General features: G+C 40.8%; 2 protein-coding genes across 9 annotated transcripts in view; one reads left to right on the plus strand and one right to left on the minus strand.

Moving 5' to 3' along the window:
- Positions 1 to 1,744: 1,744 nt before the first annotated feature.
- On the plus strand, positions 1,745 to 21,722 carry TDG (thymine DNA glycosylase). Of its 6 annotated transcripts, none has more exons than XM_014865796.3 (11): positions 1,745 to 2,009; positions 3,466 to 3,701; positions 10,261 to 10,403; positions 12,502 to 12,743; positions 13,857 to 13,926; positions 15,062 to 15,197; positions 15,392 to 15,474; positions 15,554 to 15,648; positions 18,403 to 18,574; positions 19,033 to 19,158; positions 19,776 to 21,722. In XM_014865796.3, the coding sequence occupies exons 3-11, from the start codon at positions 10,310 to 10,312 to the stop codon at positions 19,907 to 19,909; spliced, it is 1,152 nt and encodes a 383-aa protein (XP_014721282.1). In that variant the 5' UTR covers positions 1,745 to 2,009; positions 3,466 to 3,701; positions 10,261 to 10,309; the 3' UTR covers positions 19,910 to 21,722. The 6 variants fall into 6 exon arrangements, with proteins under 6 accessions (XP_014721282.1, XP_070363272.1, XP_014721280.1 ...); XM_070507171.1 differs by having other exon boundaries at positions 19,779 to 21,722; XM_014865794.3 differs by lacking the exon at positions 3,466 to 3,701.
- The window catches only part of GLT8D2 (glycosyltransferase 8 domain containing 2), a 38,055-nt gene continuing 36,159 nt past the window's right edge, over positions 20,811 to 22,706 (minus strand). For all 3 annotated transcript variants that reach the window (XM_044746081.2, XM_070507175.1, XM_070507174.1), the window contains one exon: positions 20,811 to 22,450. In XM_044746081.2, the coding sequence (XP_044602016.1) occupies positions 22,278 to 22,450 (173 nt within the window). In that variant the 3' untranslated portion in view covers positions 20,811 to 22,277. The remainder of the gene's footprint in view (positions 22,451 to 22,706) is intronic.

Consider the following 22,706-nt stretch of genomic DNA (forward strand, 5'->3'; position numbering starts at 1 on the left):
TATTCTGTTCTAGTTCTTTTTTTATGCTTAATTAAGTTCAGGACCTATTTTCAGGATGTAACTGACTGACAGAAGTTTAGCTCAGAAGGAAGCAAGCTTACAGGGTTCTTGAAAGGGAGAGGAGGCACTGGGAGAAGAGGGGGAATAGGTGAAGGGACTTGTCCTTCTGTTCTTGTTGTCCTAGTATACAAGGTCTCTTTGAAGTAGAGATATTTGGGAAAGATAGGAGGAGGACATTTCTCCTAGGCTTCCTCAAGTTCTGGTGGGCAAGGCTCACGAGCAGAAGTTTGTCTTCCAGACTCTGATTCAGGGTGGGGAAAGAGACGCTGATGAGACAGGAGCCACTTTGCTGCAGTTGCTTCACCATTTCCAGGTTCAATCTGCTGCTCCCCAGCAACTCTTCCAGTAAACTCTTCCTTTTGCAAATCGAAACTGAACAGATTCCGCTGGTCCGCCGAGGTTACGAAGGGAGCCGGCAGACCCAGAACGCACAGCACCTCACCGTCAGGGTGATGCGTGCCGCCCAAGGCTAACTCATCCTGAGTGAAACTTCCTGAGAAAAGTCTGCAGCTCTTTACACACCCTTTCAGTCACCAGAACTCTCTCTGTAATAACTGAGGGAAGCCACCTGCTTTAAAACTTTTCTAGACTCTGGTCCTGAGTAGTTAGCAAAACCAGAGAGACGATGGGCTGTTGTTTCTTCATTCACTCAACAAATATTCACTGACTATTGACCATGAGTCAAGTTCTGAGCGGTAACTACTAATGGACAGAGCATTCGTAAAAGTTCTGAAAAGTTTAAAAGTATTAAAAGTTTCCTTTAAGCAACTGATAGAATACAAATTAATCACTTGTATGTACTCACGAAAGCCCTTTCCTGCATCCCAGAATGAAGACGACACACGAAGCACGGAGCCACAACCCTCTCCCAGCCCACGTTACATAGTGAGAAATGAACCACTCTTGCTGTAAAGCACTGAGATTTTGGCGTCTTCTGTTACCACGGCTTAACTAGAGAAAGCTAACTAATACAGCAGCCATGCTTTTCATCACGCAAACTAGAGCAACAGAAAAGCCTGTCTCCATTAAGCGTTATTTCATGAAGTCACTGTACAAAAACCAGTGACAACTTGAGAACTAATGAAACAAACACTAGCTGTAAGAGCCACTGAGAAATAAAACAGAGGGGCTAGTCTGGGAAGGTATAAAGAGGAGAGAGTGCCTGAATGGCATCTATTTTCATAGACTTCAAATCTTTAATATGTGTACACTTCCAAAGTAGAGCAGACAATGGTTTACATAAAGCTTTACATTTTACAAAGCAGTTTTACAATCACTCTCGTTTTACAGATTAGGAAACTGAGGCCCAAGATGGTACAGAGGCCTCGATTCACACGTTTTCTGATTCCAAAGATGCCCCGATGTCACACCTAATAATTAATACTTGATTATTAACGCAAACTACTGCTGTTAATCGGCATAAAATTTCGGGTGGAAAGGCCTGGATAATCCTGATAAGCATAACCGGCCTGTCTGCACAGCACCGTGGGACGACCTCACCCTTTCACTCCCCCGCATCCGCCTGCCAGGAAAAAGTCAGGGCGGACAAAAACTTCCGTAAGTAGAGCGCTCCTGCTCCCACCCTTTTTTGCCCTCCACCTTTCCCGAAAGGCCAAGCGGCGAGCAGGAGAACCAACGAGACGGGAGCGAACGTGATTGGTTGCTCTGTGTCACGTGATGACCACAGGCGTGGGATTTGGCTCCAAGCAGGCGGAAGCGCCGCGCGGAGAGGGCTCGGGGTTGGGGGGAGGGGGGACGAGGAGATTGGGGGAGGAGCTTGAGCGCTAGCCGCTGACACAGTTCTGCCGGCAATCGTGTCCGAGTCTCTGGTTCTTGTCGTACCGCCGTTCGTAGGCCGCGGTACTACAGAGACCAGTCGCTCGCTTGCCTGGCAGGAGCAGCCGCCCCCACGAGCGGCAGCAGGGAATGGAAGCGGAGAACGCGGGCAGGTAAGGCCGGGGCGGAGCGCCGCCCCTCCCCCCGCGCCCCTCGTGGCGGGGCCGGCCGGCGGGCGCGCGCACGCACGCAGGGGTCTTTAAATGCCGCGGCCCGAGTACAAAGGCCGGGGCGGCGCGTGCGCACTGCCGGCCTGCTTGAGCCCCTCCCCTCCCGAGTCGCTCCGGCGCCGCGCCTCGTGCACCTGGACCTCTCTTCGGTCCTTCCCGGCTTCTAGCAGCCTTTAGGATGCGTTAATAAGCAGCTAACAGTCTCCCGTTAGTATTTCCTTCCGGTTGCTATTCTTGGGTACATTTCCCTTCACCCTCCATTATCATGCAAAGAGCTGTAAAGATGGAGCAGCACACGTGTCACTCCAGGAGTTTTCGTTTTAGAGTTGGTAGATTGGCTGTGGCTTCCTCCCCCAAAGGTTTGCTAAAGGCAACATCCAGGGCCACGAGATAACATTGCCATCCTAGAGCTCTTGAATTCTGGGACTATGAATAACACTCCCGAGGAGTCATCTAAAAACGTCTTATGCTGATCTTGAGGACGAGCTTAAAAATTTACTTTTAATATGTACTTTGAGGAATGTTAGCTACGTGGAGAGACATTCTCCGGAAGCAGCGATTTGAACTCCAGACAGAAAGCCAAATGAAAAAATAAATAGTTATGGTAACAGGGTCTTTAAGAAGAAAAAGAAATAGTTTACATTGGAATAAAATACTATTAGACCTCGTGGAGAATTACCCAGACTCAATGACTAATGGGCTCTGAACTTAGGCAAGACACTTAGCTTCTCTGGGCCTGGTCGTGTCTGTAAAAAGGGCATGTCTGGAATCCAGTTCTGACATGCTGTGAATCAGTATTATGTGGAAGGGGCGTACTTAAGTAACCAAAATAAATTGTCTTGGAGTTTAGGAAAGGAGATATATGTAGATAAAGTGTAGACTTTATTCTGACTTTGTGGATCAAATCCTGAAATAAAGTACTCCACTTCTTTCCTAGAAGAACTTTACAAATAAAAGAATTCACCAGAACTGGTGGAAATTGCTCTCGCCTTTGTGATCTTCAGATCAGAATTGAAACCTGGGTAAAGCCTACCATCAAATAAATTACACATTATAAGACCTTACTCACTGTCTGACAGCAGAGTAATAGGTATCTGGTACAGGGTTTAGCTCAAAACTGTCTAACTTACATTCTGTCTTAACTTCATCCATACGGTTATAGACCATTTTTTATTCTGACTGGCAAAGCTGTCACCTCTGGACATGTGGAGAATTCTGTGTTAATACTCTAAGTATAGCGCTTATCTTTGGGAATTCTGAAATGACTCAGGCCCTAGATAGTGTGAGAAAGCTGTTCTCTGTCCCCCTTGACTTTGTGCTAATCAAGGAATGGAATGGAATGCTGGGTGTAATGAATTTACTTTACCATGGATATAGATTCTTTTTTTTTTTTTAAAAGAGAAGATAGTTCAAGAGTCATAACAAGCACTTAGAATCTGACCAGAAAGGAAAAAAGAAAGAAGAGGACCTTCTAATGAGCCAAGCCTGAAAAGGACATTTACCAAAATTGGAAAGTAGGATGCCAAGTCAAAAATGACTAGAAAAGTGACACAGACTGGAAAAGTGTGACATGGACCACTGAAAATGAAGACAGGAAAGGTTAACCCTCAAATGAGATCGGCCTTTCTAGAAATGGTAAGGAGACCAAGAACGACTTTTTTAGTTACGTGTGGACAACAAGAGTGACGAGAATGTTTTGGGTTTTCTGCCTAGTCCACTGGCATGGTGTTAGTTGATGACAGAAAACATAAGCACTTCGTTCTGATTTTGATTTCTCATCTCCTATGTTAAGAAAAATGATTGTAGACTAGAAATGGCAGAAGGAAAGTCTGTAAGAGAGATTTAAAGCTCAAGATCAGTGACGGCATTTAAGAGAACTTTTAGGGGCCCACCGCGTGGCTAAGTGGTTAAGTTTGCACACTCTGCTTCAGGGTTTCGCCGGTTTGGATCCTGGGTGCGGCCATGGCACTGCTCATGGAGCCATGCTGAGGCGGCATCCCACACAGCACAACCAGAAGGACATACAACTAGAGTATACAACTATATACTGGGGGACTTTGGGGAGAAGAGGAAAGAAAAGAAGAAGAAGAAGATTGGCAACAGATGTTGGCTCAGGTGCCAATCTTGAAAAAACAAAAGAAAGAAAACTTTTAGCTGCACCAACAGAAATCATATTTCCTGGCCTAGATAAGTTGTATTTAAAGTGAGAGGCCAGATTACAGCAGTCTAAGAACTTGTAGACAGCGGGAGAGGGGCCTGAGGCCTAGAAATAAACACGTGAGTCCCTGTTTCTTTCAGTGGTGGAGTCTGTCCTCTAATGTATCGGACTGATCCTAAACAAATTTTTTACTTCTCAGTGGTTATTGAGCATATTTAAAAGGAACTAGACTAGACAGCATCAGGAGGTACCAGAAATATTTAATCATCTCTTGCTGTCTTATTATTATTATAGCAAATTTACGGTATACTAGGCACTGTTTTAAGTGTCTCACATGTGTTAACTAATTTAATCCTCATAACCAGTGAATTAGGTGCGACTATTCCTATTTTACAGACATGGAAGCTGGGACATAAAGAGGTTAAGAAACTTGCCTACAGAGCTAGTAAATGGCTGAGCTGAAATTTGAACCCAGGCGGTGTGGCTTCAGTCTGCCTCCCTAGCAGCTGAGCCCTGCGACACTTCTTTTTGTGGGCAAGGTGAAGATGGACTGACAGCAGTCCAATTAGGTGAAATCAAAACTGGCTTCCTACTGAAAGAATCAAGGGCGGGCTGAAGAGAGCTCTGGACTGATGTGCCATGTAGTTCTACCCCACCTTTGTTCTTTTCAGCAGTTAGCAACTTCGAGGTGCTGATGACATGCTGATAAAATTTGTGAGTGACCTAATTCCCGGAGGGGTTTGTGGAATTGATAGTTGGAATCAGAATCCAGATCAATCCCAGCTGGCTGAAATGGTGAATCATCTTTTACAAAAAGAGGCACAATCCTGTGCTTAGGTACAGAAAAATCAATGATACAAATGTGCGATGAGGGAGAGGTGATAAAGGGCAGCCTTCATTGATGGAAAACTCAGTGTGAATCGACAGTGTAATGTGGGTGCCAGTAAGGCTAGTGTAATGGATTCTGTAATACGGTTCCAGAATGAGGAAGTTGATAGCCCTGCTCAGTTTCAGGAAGATGAGGCTGTATCTGGAGTATTTTTATTGTGTTTGATTCTGAGCACCAAAAAATGACCAAATAGTGAGGAAACTTGAAGTCATACTATATGAAGAGTAGTTAAATGAACTGGGGACTCTGGCTTGTTCTAAATCTTTGTGTTTACAGTTTTTAGTGGACTGCACAGTAAATTCCCAGTAATTCATGGTGAACACACACACTTCCGTTTAGCCATACTGAGTGTAGTCTTTAAATAGTTATGATGGTATTCCAAGAGAGGTTTACATAAGTAGTCCCCTTTAATTGAGCGTTTGAATTAGTTAGCATTGATTGTTATTTTGTAAGTATTCGGTGTTGTATATGCTTGTTTAGATGAAAATAATAAAATTTTTCTATAAACTGAAGGTTTGTGTCCTTCCAAAATTCCTAGGTTGAAACCTAAACCCCAGTGTGATGGTATGTGGAGGTGGGGCCTTTGGGAGGTGACTGGGTCATGAAGGTGGAGCCCTCATGAATGGGATTAGTGCCCTTATAAAAGAGGCCAAGAGAGCGCCCTCATCCCTTCTGCCTTGGGGAGGACACAGCAAGAAGGGGGCCCTCTGTGAACCAGAAGGGGTGTCCTCACCAGAAACTAATCTGCTGGCACCTTCAACTTGGACTTTCCAGCCTCCGTCACTATGAGAAATAAATATTTGTTGTTTATAAACCACTCAGTCTATGGTGTTTTGTTATGGCAACCCAAACGAACTAAGACACATGTATTTAGAAAAGAGCAACTTAAATATTTTAAGTAGTGGAAAATAACCGAAGATTAAAGTTGGAGTTGTTCATTTTAGAGAAAACCTTAAAGAGTTAGTTTTTTGAAATACAGCAAAATCTGAATCAACTGGATTCTGTCAGCTGTGTGTCTGTGTGAGTGTGAGTGTGTGTGTGTGTGTGTGTGTTTTGAGAAAGACTGTCGAAAGACACACAATTCATTAGGAAAATACACAGCCCATCAATTTCAGACGGCTTTAAAATCCAATCCTTTGAGCACTGTTGTTCAGGAGAAGGGGGCTGCTAATGGAGGCTGGGAGAGAGGAACAGGTTAACTGTGGGACAGAGCGGGGACAAACAAAACAACAGGGAAGAAAAGTGAACAAGGGGAAGTAAAGCCATTCATCATGCTTGTAAGTTGGATATCAGGGAGTTAGAGAAAATGAGAACTCTTTAGGATCTGTTCTGAGTCAGGACAGACTTGGTCCCCTTTCCTACACATTCTCCGTATATATAGACATCGCTGAATCTCACCCTCATTTTCATAGTGAGGAAACAGGTCCTGAGAGGATGAATGACTCCACTAATGCTCTCTGTTGCCATCCCTCTCATCCGGAGAAAATTACTCTTCATACACATTGCAGAATTCTGCATTATGAAGCGGCAGTTGTCATATATAAATACAACAAATGTATTTAAGAAGTATTTTCACATTAAGGTTGAAACAGGTTTATGCTGCTTACAGATTTAACTTACTGATAATAGAAAATTAAATTATCCAGAATGCTTTGGTTTCCTGGCATTCGAGTTCATGAAGGTTTTTGTACAAATGTAATGCTTTCTTCTGCCAAGTAATAAGAATGTTGTAATCCACCCTCTTTCCTTTTGTTCTGGCTGTTAGGAAGCCGTTGAGATGATCAGGCGAAATTTAACATTTAAAGATAGTATAATACCTCAGAACTTACACATTCTATTTTGCATAGCTTTATTTTTCTATTTCTGTTCTAATTTAACTTATTGTTAAGTGCCAGGGATCGTTTAAATTAAGGGACACATCGATATTATAGATAAGTTTCTGGATTTCTTTCAAAATTGATATATATCTCTAAAATAAAACTTCAGGGCTTTTTCTTCAGTATTCTTTACTTTTTCTTCAACCCACTGATTTCTAAAATTTTAATTTTCGATTTCTGAGCCCCAGAATTTCTGATCTTTTGATGCTTGATGACCCCCTCAATATACTAAGGGAGCCACATTTTAGAAATTTATTATTTTTTTTTAAAGATTTTATTTTTTCCCTTTTCCTCCCTAAAGCCCCCCGGTACATAGTTGCATATTCTTCGTTGTGGGTCCTTCTAGTTGTGGCATGTGGGACGCTGCCTCAGCATGGTTTGATGAGCAGTGTCATGTCCGCGCCCAGGATTCGAACCAACGAAACACTGGGCTGCCTGCAGCAGAGCGCACGAACTTAACCGCTCGGCCACGGGGCCAGCCCCAGAAATTTATTTTTTAAAGTTCAGAATCCTGTTGTAATGTGAATGGTGTCTCTCATTTGTATACATATTTTAAGTTTGGATTTTTGTGAAGTGCTCAAAATGGGACACACCTGTGAAACTCTGAGAGTGATAGCGAGAAACATGAGCGAGAGTGGCTGGTTGCCTTCTCGACAGTGTGACAGACTGAGAACAGACCTCATGCATTCCTGGCCGCTCATTTACTGTGACCACATGTCTTTATTTTTATGTATTCCAGCTGAAAGGGCTGTTTGCATCTCAGAAAACTGCCACTGGCCACAACCAAAGGTTAAAGTTCGTTTTACTAGAATTTCCAGAGCATCACTGCACATGAGCTCTCAGTGTAACCCAGCCACATCAAGCCACTCAGCAGAGTATTTCAGTCATGAACACTGAACAAGAAACATTTTGACAATTTATTGAAAAGAGCTATGAATGGTATTAAAAGTGTGAAAAAAAGAGGACATTTTACTTTGTGCTGGGTGCAATTTAAGCACTTTTCTTCGTTGTTATATTTTAACTTCTAGAACTTGCCTCCATATTTTCCCTATGTGCAGCATTATTTACAATACTATTTTGTATTTTCCACTTTATTTATTTTTTAAGACCTTAATTTTTTTCCTTTTTCTCCCCAAAGCCCCCAGATACATAGTTGTATATTCTTCGTTGTGGGTCCTTCTAGTTGTGGCATGTGGGACGCTGCCTCAGTGTGGTTTGATGAGCAGTGCCATGTCCGCACCCAGGATTCGGACCAACGAAACACTGGGCCACCTGCAGCGGAGTGCGCGAACTTAACCACTCGGCCTTGGGGCCAGCCCCTCCACTTTAAAATAGAAAACATTTTCTGTGCTCTTACAGAATATCAAATTTAATTTTTAGGAGCTGCATAGTATTTTTTCATGTTAATCTACTATAGTTTACTAAATCATTGTATTGTCTTTATTTTTTTATATAATTTGAGAACAATGTATTTAAAGAAATAAAACTCTTAGGATATAGTTTAATATCCTTCTCGCTAATGCTTAATCATTTCTTATCAACTTACCCTTAAAAGATAGCTTGAAGTTAAATGCCTCTCTGGTGGTTTGTCATTGGATAAACAAGGGATTGGGCCCCTGTTTTCCTTTGAGCATCCAACATCCTAACCCAGCTACCCATGGGTAGTCTGTAACCTTGGATCTGCCTCAGCCATTTAAGCTTATCCAGGGGAATGCTTTAGTTTCCTTTTTTTTTTTTTTTTTTTGGTGAGGGAGATTGGCCCTAAGCTAACATCTGTGCCAGTCTTTCTGTGTTTTGTATGTGGGACACTGCCACAGCATTGCTTGATGAGCGGTGTGTAGGTCTGTGCCCAGGAAACCCGTGAACCCCGGGCAGCCAAAGCAGAGCATGTGACCTTAACTGCTACACCACAGGGCTGGCCCCTAGTTTGCCATTTTTTAAGATATGATTTACATACTATAAAGTTGACCCATTTAAAGTGTACTAGTTTGCCTTTTTAATCTCTGCTTTCTGAGCTCCCTGTCTTTCTCCACATGTCATGGAAAAAGAAAACTAGTAAGTAAAGGATCTTGCCGCAGAAAATCAGAGTGTTCTCTCCAAATGGTAAATGGCACTTACCCATTTTATTTCCTAGTGTTTTTCTTCCTAACGCTTATTTAATGGCATTATTTGGCATCAGCTGTGACTCGAGTTTCATAAAATACATGTTTACTTCCCTAGCTTTGTGTTGATGGCAACAACTTGAGAGAGTGGTTTATGGTCATCAGAAATACTTTTGGAAAGTTATTTTCTGTGAAGGCCTGTGTTCCTTACATTGAACAGAATGCTTTGAACAAAGTTTAAATCATGTTCAGAAGAGAGGTTTAGAGTGATTTTTTTCCATAAATTCATACACATTTACAAAATATCTATTTCTAGTCCCCATTTAGTGGCAAAAAAAAAACAACCCAGCAACAATTAAAAACAGAGCCAATGAATAAATAAGTAAACAGGCAAATGAACCAAAAGAGGACCTGAAGTTAGGTTGGAGGAGGGGTGGGAATGGGAGATGTTGGGCCAAGGCTATGACTTCCAGTTATAAGAGTAACAAGTTCGGGGCCACTAATGGACAGCAGGGTGATAGCTAACAATACTGTGTTATATACTTGAAAGTTACTAGGAGAGTAGATCTTAACTGTTCTCACCATAAAAAAGAAATGGTAATTACATGACGTGATGGAGTGGTGCGTAAGGCTATGGTGGTAATCATTTTGCAGTATGTATCAGATAACATGTGCACCTTATATTTACACAATATTATATGTCACTCATATGTCAAGCTGGGGGGGGAAGTTCGATTGGAGGGGATCTTTGCACAAGAGGATTAAATACTGAAGGTAGGGACACAAATTATTTTTGTGGACATTTCAACCTTGTACAGGCTGGTGGGCCTCTCAAGTCTCTCTACTAGAAAATTCCCATGATCTCATTTCAGAGAAAGTACAGCCTGACTCGACAGGACTGGTGAGTTTTATTGATGACACATCTTGTCGTTAAACAGTGTGAGGGTTAATTAACATCTGCTTAGTAGGCACTCGGTAAAAGTTGATGAAGGTTAGTGAAGGTGGACATAGGGAAATAGCTCTGCCTCCTCTCTTTGTCCCTATTATTGACTCGAAATGAATACCACAGTCTGGTTAGAAAATATTTGATCCTAAAGTTTTTTTACAGCTGATCATGTAAACTTACATTTGGGTAATTTTATCATGATATACTTGATTGTTCTTTTAGCTACTCCCTTCAGCAAGCTCAAGCTTTTTATACATTTCCATTTCAACAAATGATGGCTGAAGCTCCTAATATGGCAGTAATGAATGAACAGCAAATGCCAGCAGAAGTTCCAGCCGCAGCTGCTGCTCAGGAACCCGTACAAGGTAGTGTTCGCCAGGATAGGTTAGAAAATTAGCTATTAGATTAGCCAATGTATTTAAGAAAGGATTTAATGATGAATTTTAGCTCTATTTTAGTGTTTAAAATTTAATCCACTTTTTAAGTACTTAGTCTGTGCCAGGCACTGTGGTAGGTTTTGGAGAATAAAAGAACATGGATCCTGCCCTTGAATATTTCATAATCTAGTAGAGGAAAATAAGTCGACACGCATTATGCCTCAGCACACTGGGCCGTGAAGAGGGTGCAGGATGCTGTGAGAGTGCACGGGGTTGGCGCCTAACTCACACTGAGGCGCAGAGGCAGCTTCCAGAGCTCTGAAACTCAAGAGTGAGGAGACTTTAGGAGAACAGGATGGGGAAGATTCCAGGCCAAGGGATTGGCTCGCACCAAAGCACAGACATGAAGAAGCATGACAGTTAAAGCACTGAGTGGTTCCGTGTCATTGGAGTCTGGGGTGGAGCACAGGAATGGTGAGAGATGAGGCCAGGTGGGGGCAGTTGAGGCTTGTTTAACCTAAAGAATGTATATTCTGTCCTGAAGGTAACAGGGAGCTCTTGAGAGAATATAGGCAGAGGGTTACTTAAATAGATGGACATTTGAAAAATCAGTCTGGAAATATAATAGAGGCTGGATTGGATGGTAGAGAGCAAGGCAGAACTCGGAGGCAAGGAGTGGATTAGAGACTGTTTGAATAATCTGGGGAAAAATGAAGAGGACCTGAAGAGGTGGAGAAGGACAGAATTAGGACATACTCAGGAGGTAAAATTACCTGGCCATAGTTAATAGATTTCATGTGGGGGAAGAGGGAGAAAGAGGAATCTGGAAGTAACTCCCAGGCTGTTGGATGAAGGAGGTACAATTCACCAAGACAGAGGATTAGAAGAGAAGAGAATAGAGTTGGGGGCTGGGGGTTCGGGGGTGGAGAGAAGGTAATGATTTTCTCCATCGTAGCAGTATTGGATGAGAAATGTGCCCGGAGTTTCGGTTTATGAGTCCAGGAACACATCTAACTCCACTGCATTGGAGGACCCCTGCCCTTATCTCCTGTTTTTCTGGGCAGGGAGCACTAGGATGTCCCCAGCTACAAGCCAGTGGAGGTGGGTTCCTTGGCCTAGGGAGAGGCTAATGCTGTGTGAGATAGAAGAGAGGAAGGATGATGGGAGGGTCAGGTGGGGAAAGGCCAAATAGCAGTAGAATGGGGTAGGGGCCTGAGAAATTGAGAGATGTTAACGAGTTAAGGGTGAGGAAGCCAAGGCTTCCTGGTGGGTAACTTCCTCTTGGGCAACTTTAGGTCAGCAATTCTTGACCTGAGGTGATTTTGCCCCCAAGGGACATTTGGCAGTATGTAGAGACCCTTGATCTGTTGATTGTCATGACTGGCAGGATACTACTGGCATCTAGTGGATAGAGACCAGGGTTCCTGTTAAACCTTCTATAATGCACAGGACAGACCCCACAACCAAAAATTATTCAGCCTAAGATGTCAGTAGTGCCAAGATTGAGAAACTGCTTTAGATCCTGAGATCGGATTCCTCGTCTTGCCTTTTGAAAAATACTGCCAGCCCAGAGAGTTCATCCTTAGCAACCTCTAAATTCACCTCCTTGGCTGTGTTTGGAACAGAATGTACGCTCAATCTCCAGAACAAGCCAACAAACCAGTGGAAGTTTTCTACTGCCGGAAATTATGGGGAAATTAAGTTACAATGTTTCCCTTCCTCCCTATTTTTCTATCTATTCTTTCATTTGTTTACTTAATTATTTATGTATTTACATTTAGAATTCCTATAAAATGGTACATAGATACTTTATCCCTAGGGAGTCCAGAATGCCAGGTAAGAGTGTGTGGAAAATCAATCTATGATGATTATGGATATTTCATCCCAAGGACAGCCAGCAGAGGGTGGGGGTGAGGCCACATGAACGATTTCTAGGATGAAGGAAGGGGAAGATACTGCAGACGAGACTGATGTTGGGACATAGAAGAGAAAGGTAAAAAGGATGTTGAAAGGGTGGCTTTTTGGGGGAAAGCTGCCTAAAGTTTGTAAGTTATGGTTTTCTGCATCTATATCCATTGTGTTTCAGAGACTCCAAAAGGAAGGAAAAGAAAACCCAGAACAACAGAACCAAAAAAACCAGCGGAACCCAAAAAACCTGCTGAGACCAAAAAATCTGGGAAGTCCACAAAATCAAAAGAAAAGCAAGAAAAAATAACAGACACGTTTAAAGTGAAACGAAAAGTAGACCGTTTTAATGGTGTTTCAGAAGCTGAACTTTTGACCAAGACTCTCCCAGACATTTTGACCTTCAATCTGGACATTGTGATTGTAAGGATTTTTGTCCTCATTTGGTTTTATAAGTAGTATTGATGGATGAACTTTACTTCACCTTTATCCTTGCAAATAGCATTTTGCCGAAAAAGTCCATTTCTAAGAATCCTTTTGGTAGCAAATAGTGTCACCTTCATGAGGTTGTGTTATGTAGGTGTTTTCAGGAAGGGGGGCTGTCTGGTTTCAAATCCTGCCAAGTCGATGTGACCTTGGACAAACCTTAACCTTCCTAAACAGCAGTTTCCTCATTGGTGAAACGGGTGGTAATAGTACCTGCCTCATATGGTTGCAATTAAATAAAATAGTCCATAGATTGCATGCCACCTGGGAGTTCTTCATAGATGATGACACTGATTTTGAACTTTGGTTTTTGTCTATAACTGTAAGAGACATCAGCACGCAGACGGCTGTGTAGATGATGTGGAGTAAGCTGCTCACTGAGTCGAGAAGCCAACTTGTGGCTGGACCTGGGCTCAGTCTGATGGACTGCCCCAGGACCTCTCTCTCTCCAGCGAAGGTGGCTGGAGGTAGGGGCCTGGGCACATGAGGGAGTCAAACTCATGTTTAAAAACAAGAGCAAAACTTTTTTATTTTTTTAAAGATTGGCACCTAGGCTAGCAACTGTTGCCAATCTTCCTTTTTTTCTTTTAAGGATTGGCACCTGGGCTAACAACTGTTGCCAATCTTTTTTGGGTTTTTTCTGCTTTATTTCCCAAACCACCCCCCCCCCCCGCCATAGTTGTATATCTTAGTTGCAGGTCCCTCTAGTTGTGGGATGAGGGACGCCGCCTCACCGTGGCCTGACCAGCGGTGCCATGTCCGCGCCCAGGATCCGAACCCTGGGCGGCTGCAGCAGATCACGCAAACTTAACCACTCGGCCACGGAGCCGGCCCCAAGAGCAAAACTTTTGATATAAAGGATATTTCTCTCCTCAAAATGGGGTACTTGGTTCAGATCACGAGTAGCTAATCGATAAACAATATTGCTTATGGTGCTGGATTAAATTGTTATTTTAATAAATTCAGTTTTGTCCACCACTCCTCCACAGAAACCTTAAGTCTTAAAGCCTTCTTTTCAAGACTGAAATGTGTAAACATTTTGTTTTATAGATTGGCATAAACCCAGGACTAATGGCTGCTTACAAAGGTCATCATTACCCTGGACCTGGAAACCATTTTTGTAAGTGGGTGCTGTTTTTATTTTGCTTTTAAACTAGATATTCTTTTCTAATAGTTTGGGGGATTTTTTTTTAACCAAATTGTGTTTTAAAAAGAGACTATATTTTCTGTGTGTGTGTGTGTCTACACAAAAATAAAAGGTTTGAAATGATGCGTCGCTGTTAACATTTTGGTGTATGAGAGTGGAGGGACATGAAAAGGACTGCTTTTCTTTTGCTTGAATTGTTTCAGATGAGCAGTAGTACTTTCTTTCAATGATTTTCTTTTACTTGTTATGTACAGACATAGTAACAATAGTACATTGTTGTGCCAGTATAGACAAAATACGGACCTCTCCAGATTTCTTCTCATCTTATTTCCTAGAAGAGATAAAATGCGTTGATCACTGGTAACTAAGTTGTAATAGTTAAGAAATGCTGTGATTGGAAACATTCTCAATAGACACTTCATATCTAGCAGAAAATAGTATTAAAGACCCTCATGCTTGTAAAGTGAGCTTTAGAACCATGTAAAGCTACTGTCTCGTTGTCCTCTGTACAAGTCATCTTACCTCACACTGCCTGTTAGAACAAGGCATACAGTAGGCCCCTCAGGAAATACTAGTTAATTATCTAAGAGTAACATTGAACACATTTAGGGCAAATGACAGTAGACTGTTTTTGGAACTAATGACATTGTCTCCATTATTTAAAAAAATTTCTGGAGAAGTTTGAACTTTTCATTTTCTCCGCTGTCAGGATGTTTGAATGTTCTGAGTCCACTGGTGAATGTTTATCTGTTTGAGGGATTCCAGGGGCAGGTGGTGGAGTCACCAGTTATCAGAAAGGAAAACAAACGGTTTCACGGTTTCCCACATTGACTAGCTGTGTATTCCTGACAGGCATTTACCTTAACCTCCTGTGGAGAGGAGATAAGAATAGGGATGTCTCATAAGGTAGTTAGGATGATTAATGAGACAGTCCATGCAAGGGGCCGCAGTACTCAGCACATAGGTCAAATAGCATAGCAAACAATTACTATGTTACAATTTTTTAAATATCCTAAATCTTTTTTTTTTTTCAATTTCAAGAATAGATTGTAATTCATGGAGCAAAGACCTTTGACCTATGGAAATAAACTGAACTCTCTTGTCACAGGGAAGTGTCTGTTTATGTCAGGGCTGAGTGAGGTCCAACTGAACCATATGGATGACCACACTTTACCAGGGAGGTATGGTATTGGGTTTACCAATATGGTGGAAAGGACAACACCAGGCAGCAAGGATCTTTCCAGGTAATTACGTAACATTTATCTTTATAGGTGGGAACCTCGACCGTGCCGGCGCCTCATATACTCTATGAACACCATGTGTATCTAGTGCCAGCCGAGCTTAACAAATACATGGATAGATCTTTTATTGAAAGCTATCTGAATTTAGCATAAGTATTGCCATTCTTATATTGTGATACTTTTCAATTCGATTTTAGTAAAGAATTTCGTGAAGGAGGACGTATTCTAGTGGAGAAATTACAGAAGTATCAGCCACGAATAGCAGTGTTTAATGGAAAATGTAAGATTTACTTCTAAATTTTATCTTTTTTCTTTGCTAACAGTATGGGCAATGTCAATATGTTTATATTTTATTTTAGGTATTTATGAAATTTTTAGTAAAGAAGTTTTTGGAATAAAGGTTAAGAACTTAGAATTTGGACTTCAACCCCATAAGATCCCAGACACAGAAACTGTAAGTCCTTAAAATTACATTTGTAAATCAGCTAAATATGAATTTTTTTTAGTTTCTCTTTTATTTGTCCTATCCCTTGTGATTTATGCCATAAAAAAACCACACTGTATTTTGTTGAATGCTATCTATATATCAATTTGAACTAATAGTTGCAAATTAATTCAGATACTGTTACAGTTTTATTAGAAAAAGAAACATTTGTCAGATGTTTTAATGATACGTTATTTGGCTAAAATACTGAGAGAAGCTGGCTCACATACTAGTTTCAAAAATATACTTAATGGCATATCCTTGTCAGATTCCAGGGGCGTTAGCCCTTGTTCAGTTGTATAAATACATATATATTTACATATGTACATAAATAGAGACAGGATCCCAATTAGTAACACTGCTAATTGCCCCGTTTCCATATCTTAGCCCCGTTTTGCTTTAAAGCCGTATAAATATTGCAGCCCAGCTGCACACAGGCATCCGACCTGACCAGCACTTGGTTCAAATGTCTAGACATAAAGGCATCATCGAGGAGCAGGGTGTTCAACTCTGTCATTTCTGCAGACATTTGGTTCGAATTTTGCCTCTTAAATATAGTTTTAAGTTTTGTTTACAACTTTTTAAAAAACAACACACACGCAGACACCCATGTGTTACAGACATTTTTTTTTTAAGATTTTATGTTTCCTTTTTCTCCCCAAAGCCCCCCAGTACATAGTTGTATATATTTTTAGTTGTGGGTCCTTCTAGGTGTGGCATGTGGGATGCCGCCTCAGCATGGCTTGATGAGCAGCGTCACGTCCGCGCCCAGGATCCAAACAAGCGAAACCCTGGGCCGCTGGAGCGGAGTGTGCAGACTTAACCACTCGGCCACGGGCCGGCCCCTACAGACAGCATTTTAAATGATGGAGAAGCTGTTGTGCCGACAGGTTTTTGTGGAGACCTCAGTATAAAGTTTCTGCTACCTACATATGTTTGAACTTCTTTTTAAATTTCTTCTGTTTTTAACTTCTTATAAATATGTGGTTGATAAAGTAGGTTGTAGCCTAGTCTTTCTTGAAATTCAGGCCCACCCTTGTCTGCTTGAGTAAAACTGTGTGGGTGAGTTCAGTGCCTCCTGTAGACGACTGCGTTATTGTCCCTGAAATGCCGGATGGGGCTCAGGTGCCTCCCTCGGATATATGTGATCACAGCGCAATCATAAATGAACTTGAATCATGTCATGACGGGTCGTGTTAGCTCTTAGAATGAGCCGTGCATGCTTTTATCTTTTAAATTTTATTCTTTGTCATGAAATGTTCACAGTTATTGATGTGAGTGATTCAACTTTGAACCAAAAATCTACTTTTTTAAGTTTCTGGATCACTTTAATTGAAGAATATCTTGAGATTGAAAAATGTGCGATTACAAAACCTGGTAGCATTTGCACCTGCCTATCTTTATGAATCACGACTGTCTACATGCTGCATAAACAAAATAAAATAAATATATAATATATATTTTTCTGTAATATGTGGTATGGAGGCCAACTTAAAAACTGCAACTAGGGGGCTGGCCTGGTGGCGCAGCAGTTAAGTGCACGCATTCTGCTTCGGCAGCCTGGGGTTCGTGGGTTCGGATCCCAGGTGCAGACATGGCACCGCTTGGCACACCATGCTGTGGTAGGCGTCCCACATATAAAGTAAAGGAAGATGGGCATGGATGTTAGCTCAGGGCCAGTCTTCCTCAGCGAAAAGAGGAGGATTGGCAGCAGTTAGCTCAGGGCTAATCTTCCTCAAAAAAAAAAAAAAAATTGCAACGGGAAGTCCCTTTTTTTTTTTAAAGGACACTGCATTTATTGGTACAAGGTTTTGACAAGAGGCAACTGGCAGCATGTATAATTTACTATGTATGTACTCTTTATTTATTTATTTATTTATTTATTTATTTATTTTTTTTTTTTTTTGGAAATCCCATTTTTTGTTATGCTCTATGAAGGACAGTTTGTCGCCATCATCCAAAATGATAATTGCAAATGTCTTTTTCCTTAGCCATTCCACTTCTAGGAATTTATCCAACAGATCTACTCACGCATATTCTAAGTTTTATATATGTAAGGTTTTTCACTACAGCTTATAATATTAAAAGATTGGCAACAACCTAAATGCCCATAGTTGGGTTCTGGTTAAATAAATATGACAATGTTACACAGTTATAAAAAAGGAAGTTCCTTTTACTCTGATTTAGATATCTGACGCAGAATTATCTCTGAGATAGGTTGTTAAGTAAGAAAGCAAGCTGCCGGATAGGGAATAGAGCATGTTATCCTTTGTGTGTTTTTAAAGGGGTGGGGAAGAGTACATTTATCAGACACATCTGATTGTATATCCATGGAATACCTCTGGAACTAGCAACCGTGATTGCCCTTGGGGAAGAGAACTAGGTGCATAGAGACAGAATTGGGAGGGGAGACTTTTTGTTTATACTTATATGCCTTTTGTACCTTTTGAATTGTGAATACTTACTGTTAAAAAGAAAAGACTGTTAATTGATACGTGAACATCCGGGGAGGGGGAGCCTCATTGTTTTTGATTTTATGACTTTGTAGTAAGTAAATATTACAAATTTGAACTCAAACGTAACTACTTTTGTCGGTTTGGCATATATTGATATGTGATAAGCATCAAGTTATGAACCCAAAGAAAGATAAATTTTCTAATCTCAATATGAGTGGATTCAATAGCATTGTAAGATTTCTGTAACTATAAAATTTTCTGATTCCAGCTCTGCTATGTTATGCCATCATCCAGTGCAAGATGTGCTCAGTTTCCTCGAGCCCAGGATAAAGTTCATTACTACATCAAGCTCAAGGACTTGAGGGATCAGTTGAAGGGCATTGAACGAAACACAGACGTTCAAGAGGTGCAATATACATTTGACCTACAGATGGCCCAAGGTACGTTACCATTATCACTCGTTTTACTCATTTCATGTATATATTACACGATAATATATAGTATATATGTACTCTTAATATATATAACAGAAAGTATGTTGTGGATTTAAAAGCAGGAGGAAAGAAAACAATTACGTTTGCAGTCAGAGTGCTCTGATAATGGATATTAGTCACTGTTAAAATCTCCTACCAAGGTCTTCTGTCTACTCTGGATACTCCCACAGATGTTGAGGGTATAAGAAACAGTAGCCCACCTAAAATTAAATCTAGTAGGCTTTTACAGTTCTTGTGAGCTAATTTAGTGTATGTTACAAAGAGTTTAAAAGATTATAGTAAAAGGTATATCTCAGTATATATGAACATTCAAGAAAATGATTTGTTCTGATGTTTTTTGAATAAAGATATTTTCAAAATTGTTGTACAAAATCAGTTTTAAATCCCTTTTACCCTCCTCACAGAGGATGCAAAGAAGATGGCTGTTAAGGAAGAAAAATATGACCCGGGTTATGAAGCAGCATATGGCGGTGCTTACAATGACAATCTGTGCAATAGTGAACCTTGCAGCTTCTCTTCAAATGGGCCAAGTATGTTCCCCTTCATATGTTTGTTCCTTGCAAAGACTTGGTTTTGTCAGGATTGAGAAAAAAAGTTTTTGTAAAGAGAGGATATTATTGAAGAATGGGAATTGGAATGTAAAAATCTGTTTAGGGGCTGGCCTGGTTGCGTAGTGGTTAAGTTCGCACACTCCACTTCAGTGGCCTGGGGTTCATGGGTTTGGATCCTGGGTGCAGACCTACACACTGCTTGTCAAGCCACGCTGTGGCAGCATCCCTGGTACAAAAAGTAGAGGAAGACTGGCATAGATGTTAGCTCAGGGCCAATCTTCCTCACCAAAAGAGGAAATCTGTTTAGTGACTTTCAGTGAAAATTTGGTAGTTATTTAAGGTTTAACTACACAAACTCTTACAGCTCATTTTCTTTAAGTGACTGACTCTAAGTCATCCTAGTTGCATTTTCCTCCTTCAATAACAAGTGAGGATTTATCAGCCCTGGATTTGAAAACAGAACAGACGCTTATCATTGTACTCAAGAAGCTTCCTTAACTATTTTATTAACCGTTCTTCACTGGACTGTTAAAATCTCCTGATTTTGATCATTGAAAGCTTTTAAATAGTATAAACTAATCTTCTTTTCCCCCCAGCAGCTGATAATGGAGAATCAACTTTCAGTGACGTTCCAAATGGGCCGTGGATGACCCAGTCGTTTACAGACCAGATTCCTTCCTTTCATAATCATTGTGGGATGCAAGAACAGGAAGAAGGAAGCCATGCTTAAGAAGGGTGCTCAGCTCTGCTTCAAGGCTGCAGTTTTAATGCAGCTGTGAAGAAGAGTCCCTCAGCGTGCTAACTGAAGTACTTTATTACTGTTTTACTCTGGTGATGTAATCAGTACAGTTGTGTGGTAGAATCAACTGTACAAACCTAAGTAGTTTGGAAGGAAAAAGTAGGGTTTTTTTTGGTATATGAGTTTTTGTAGTTGAATTAACCATCATTCCAGCTTTTTATAAACTGTTTCATGTATGAAGAAATTGACTTTCTTTTGGGTATCACTTTTAATCTGTAATTTTAAAATGCAACAGTCTAAATATTTATACTTGATTGCTAACTGTGCGTAAAGCTAGATAACAACGTTATCCCTTTCATGCCTAAGAAGCGCATGCTAATAAGCATTAGCACGGGTGCAGAGGCAGCTGTGCTGATGTTCGTGTCTGAAGTTAACCCTCCGTGGAGCCTCATTGGGTCGTTTTTGGCAGGTTTGATGGGCTCCCTGAGTGGCAGTCACACTCTGACCTCTTTGCTTTCCCAGTGGGGAGCCTTTAGGAGATTCTTAGCGGCAGAAACGTAGAGTGTGGCCCTGCAGCTGCAAGGCCAGCCCGGCCTGTCCTGACAGGACATGGAGCCTGGCTTTGGCCTCCCTCCCCCGTGTGTTGGTCCTCTTGTAGGCAGAAACTATTCTACGAGATGGTAAGTTCCAGAGAACGCAGTAGACCTTTTAAATTTTGTTCCTTCATCTCTGTTTTACTTGAGAGACATAACGGTTGACAGCGAAGGAACTGCATGTCCCTCTCAATAGCTGTCACTGTTCTGATTTTATCCTCCGTGGCTTTAAGAATCTATCATGGAAAGTGATGAGAAATGAACTTCCAGGCTGAGCAAGAAGATGCTGGAGGTGTTTGATAATCTTACTTAAACTGGTGCTCTATGTACATGAGATGTACTAAAATAAGTAATACAGAGTTTTTCTTACTAGGTAAATCTAATAAGCCAGTAATTGAAAAGTTCTTTGCTGCGTCATTGCTGTTTGTTACTGTGGACTAAATGAACCTCACGGCAATGCTGGTCTGAAGAAATGCACCTTTGTGGTTTTCTAATGCATTTTCCATGGTGCTACAAAGAGTCCAGACTATTAGGCCTGGTGGATTTTAAAGCTGGGTACTCGGAAATGCGCTTTGCATTTACTCCTGATCACTTCTAAATATTCTGATTTCATACATACCCAGGGAGCATGCTGTTTTTCAATATGAAAATATTTATGAGGTTTTTTTCTTTTCTAAGCGGTCACATGGCTTGTTCTCTTTCTAATAAGAGAACTTCTCGTTGTGAGTGTGAGCATGCTTTTTCGCTGCGCTGTGACGGGTTTTCTTCCCTTTAGTCTAGGCCAGCTGTGTGAGTCCTTCGTGTTATGTAAGTGACGCACTGTACTGCTGTTTACACGGATGTTGTGTGCGGGTGCTTTGAAGTGCCTTGCATCAGGGATTAGGAGCAATTGAATTATTTTTCCATGGGACTCTGTAAAGCATGTAACTAGGTATTGTTTTGGTATATAACAATTATAGCCTTAAAATAGATTTCTTTTTTGAGTGGAGAAAATACCCTTTAAATTATGATGGACTCTCACTGGAGAATGGGTTTGAGGATTTTCCAAGTATACAATAATGATGTTTTTCATTAAATATGACAGATGAGTAGTAAATGTTGATATATCCTATATGTGACAATATGAGACTTTTTCATTAAATAATATTGAGAAAGTTTTTAAATTCTTTTGAAAGTCTGATGGTTTTTACAATAAAAAATATTAAGAATGATTATCGTTAAGTTGCAGGTTTTCTGTAGCAAGACTTCCTGGTATTCTTTCCCCCTTTAAACCTGAGATCAATTTACCTCCTACTATATTTAACATGTAGAATAATATATATAATGAAAATGATTAAAAAATCTATGAATATTTTATTTTTTCAGACATCCGTGTTTTAAATGTAACATATTCTACAAAAGGCAAGATTGGTAACCTGTTAAAAAATACCTACATGTGAAAAATACATTTAGAAATTTTAAAAATCTGTGGATACAACTGCCATTCAGAGTTAAGCACATTGACTGCTGAAACCTAGCTGGGTTTCTTTCTTTCCAGCAATATGTTTCACTCACGTAAGCTTCATTTCCATAATTACCCCTTGTACTTAAGGAAGTAACGCAATACCCATGTGATCCCAAGTACTATTTGCACACAGTAGTTTTTGGGTTTTATGTTGTGGATCGTATGGTTCAAAGGTACTGTTCATAAAGAACGGTGTTATAGTAGGCTGCAAATGGACAATTCCACATCTTTATACAGGAAATATTTCAGATGTCGAGTTCTATCAGCTGTTGTGGTGATGGAGGGTAAATATCCCTGCAGGGTCAGGAACAAACCAGCTTTCCCATAAGTCGTTGTGAACACTAGGGAAGTCCCAAGGCTTGTGTCTTCCATTCCAGTGGAGTAATTTTGCTTCCTGCAGAAAATGCTCCGAATATCTGGTATCTGGATTCCAGCCTTCATTGCATTTAGAGGAAAATAATAGGCTTGTTAGAAAATAAAATTTTTATATTAAAAATGGAATACAAGTTCATTGTAAAAAAACAAAAATCAAAGGGTACAAAATGAGGAATTTACACCCCCTTAAATCTCCAAATAACCACTCGTAAAGAGTGCCTCAGGAAATCCTTCAGTGACGCTCTACTTGTATGTATGTGTATATATCTTTTGTACTTTGCCTTTTAAAATTACTGTCTTAGGGAACTTTCCACAG

The sequence above is a fragment of the Equus asinus genome, chromosome 4 (assembly GCF_041296235.1).
Source record: "Equus asinus isolate D_3611 breed Donkey chromosome 4, EquAss-T2T_v2, whole genome shotgun sequence".
In the NCBI taxonomy this organism is placed as follows: Eukaryota; Metazoa; Chordata; class Mammalia; order Perissodactyla; family Equidae; genus Equus; species Equus asinus.

Excerpts from the sequence above, each read along its gene's own strand:
- TDG (XM_014865794.3), top strand. The coding sequence starts at position 1,987 with ATGGAAGCGGAGAACGCGGGCAG. Across the intron at positions 15,198-15,391 it reads GGCAGCAAGGATCTTTCCAG|TAAAGAATTTCGTGAAGGAG; the intron begins GTAATTACGTAA and ends ATTCGATTTTAG. Across the intron at positions 19,159-19,775 it reads CTTCTCTTCAAATGGGCCAA|CAGCTGATAATGGAGAATCA; the intron begins GTATGTTCCCCT and ends TTTTCCCCCCAG.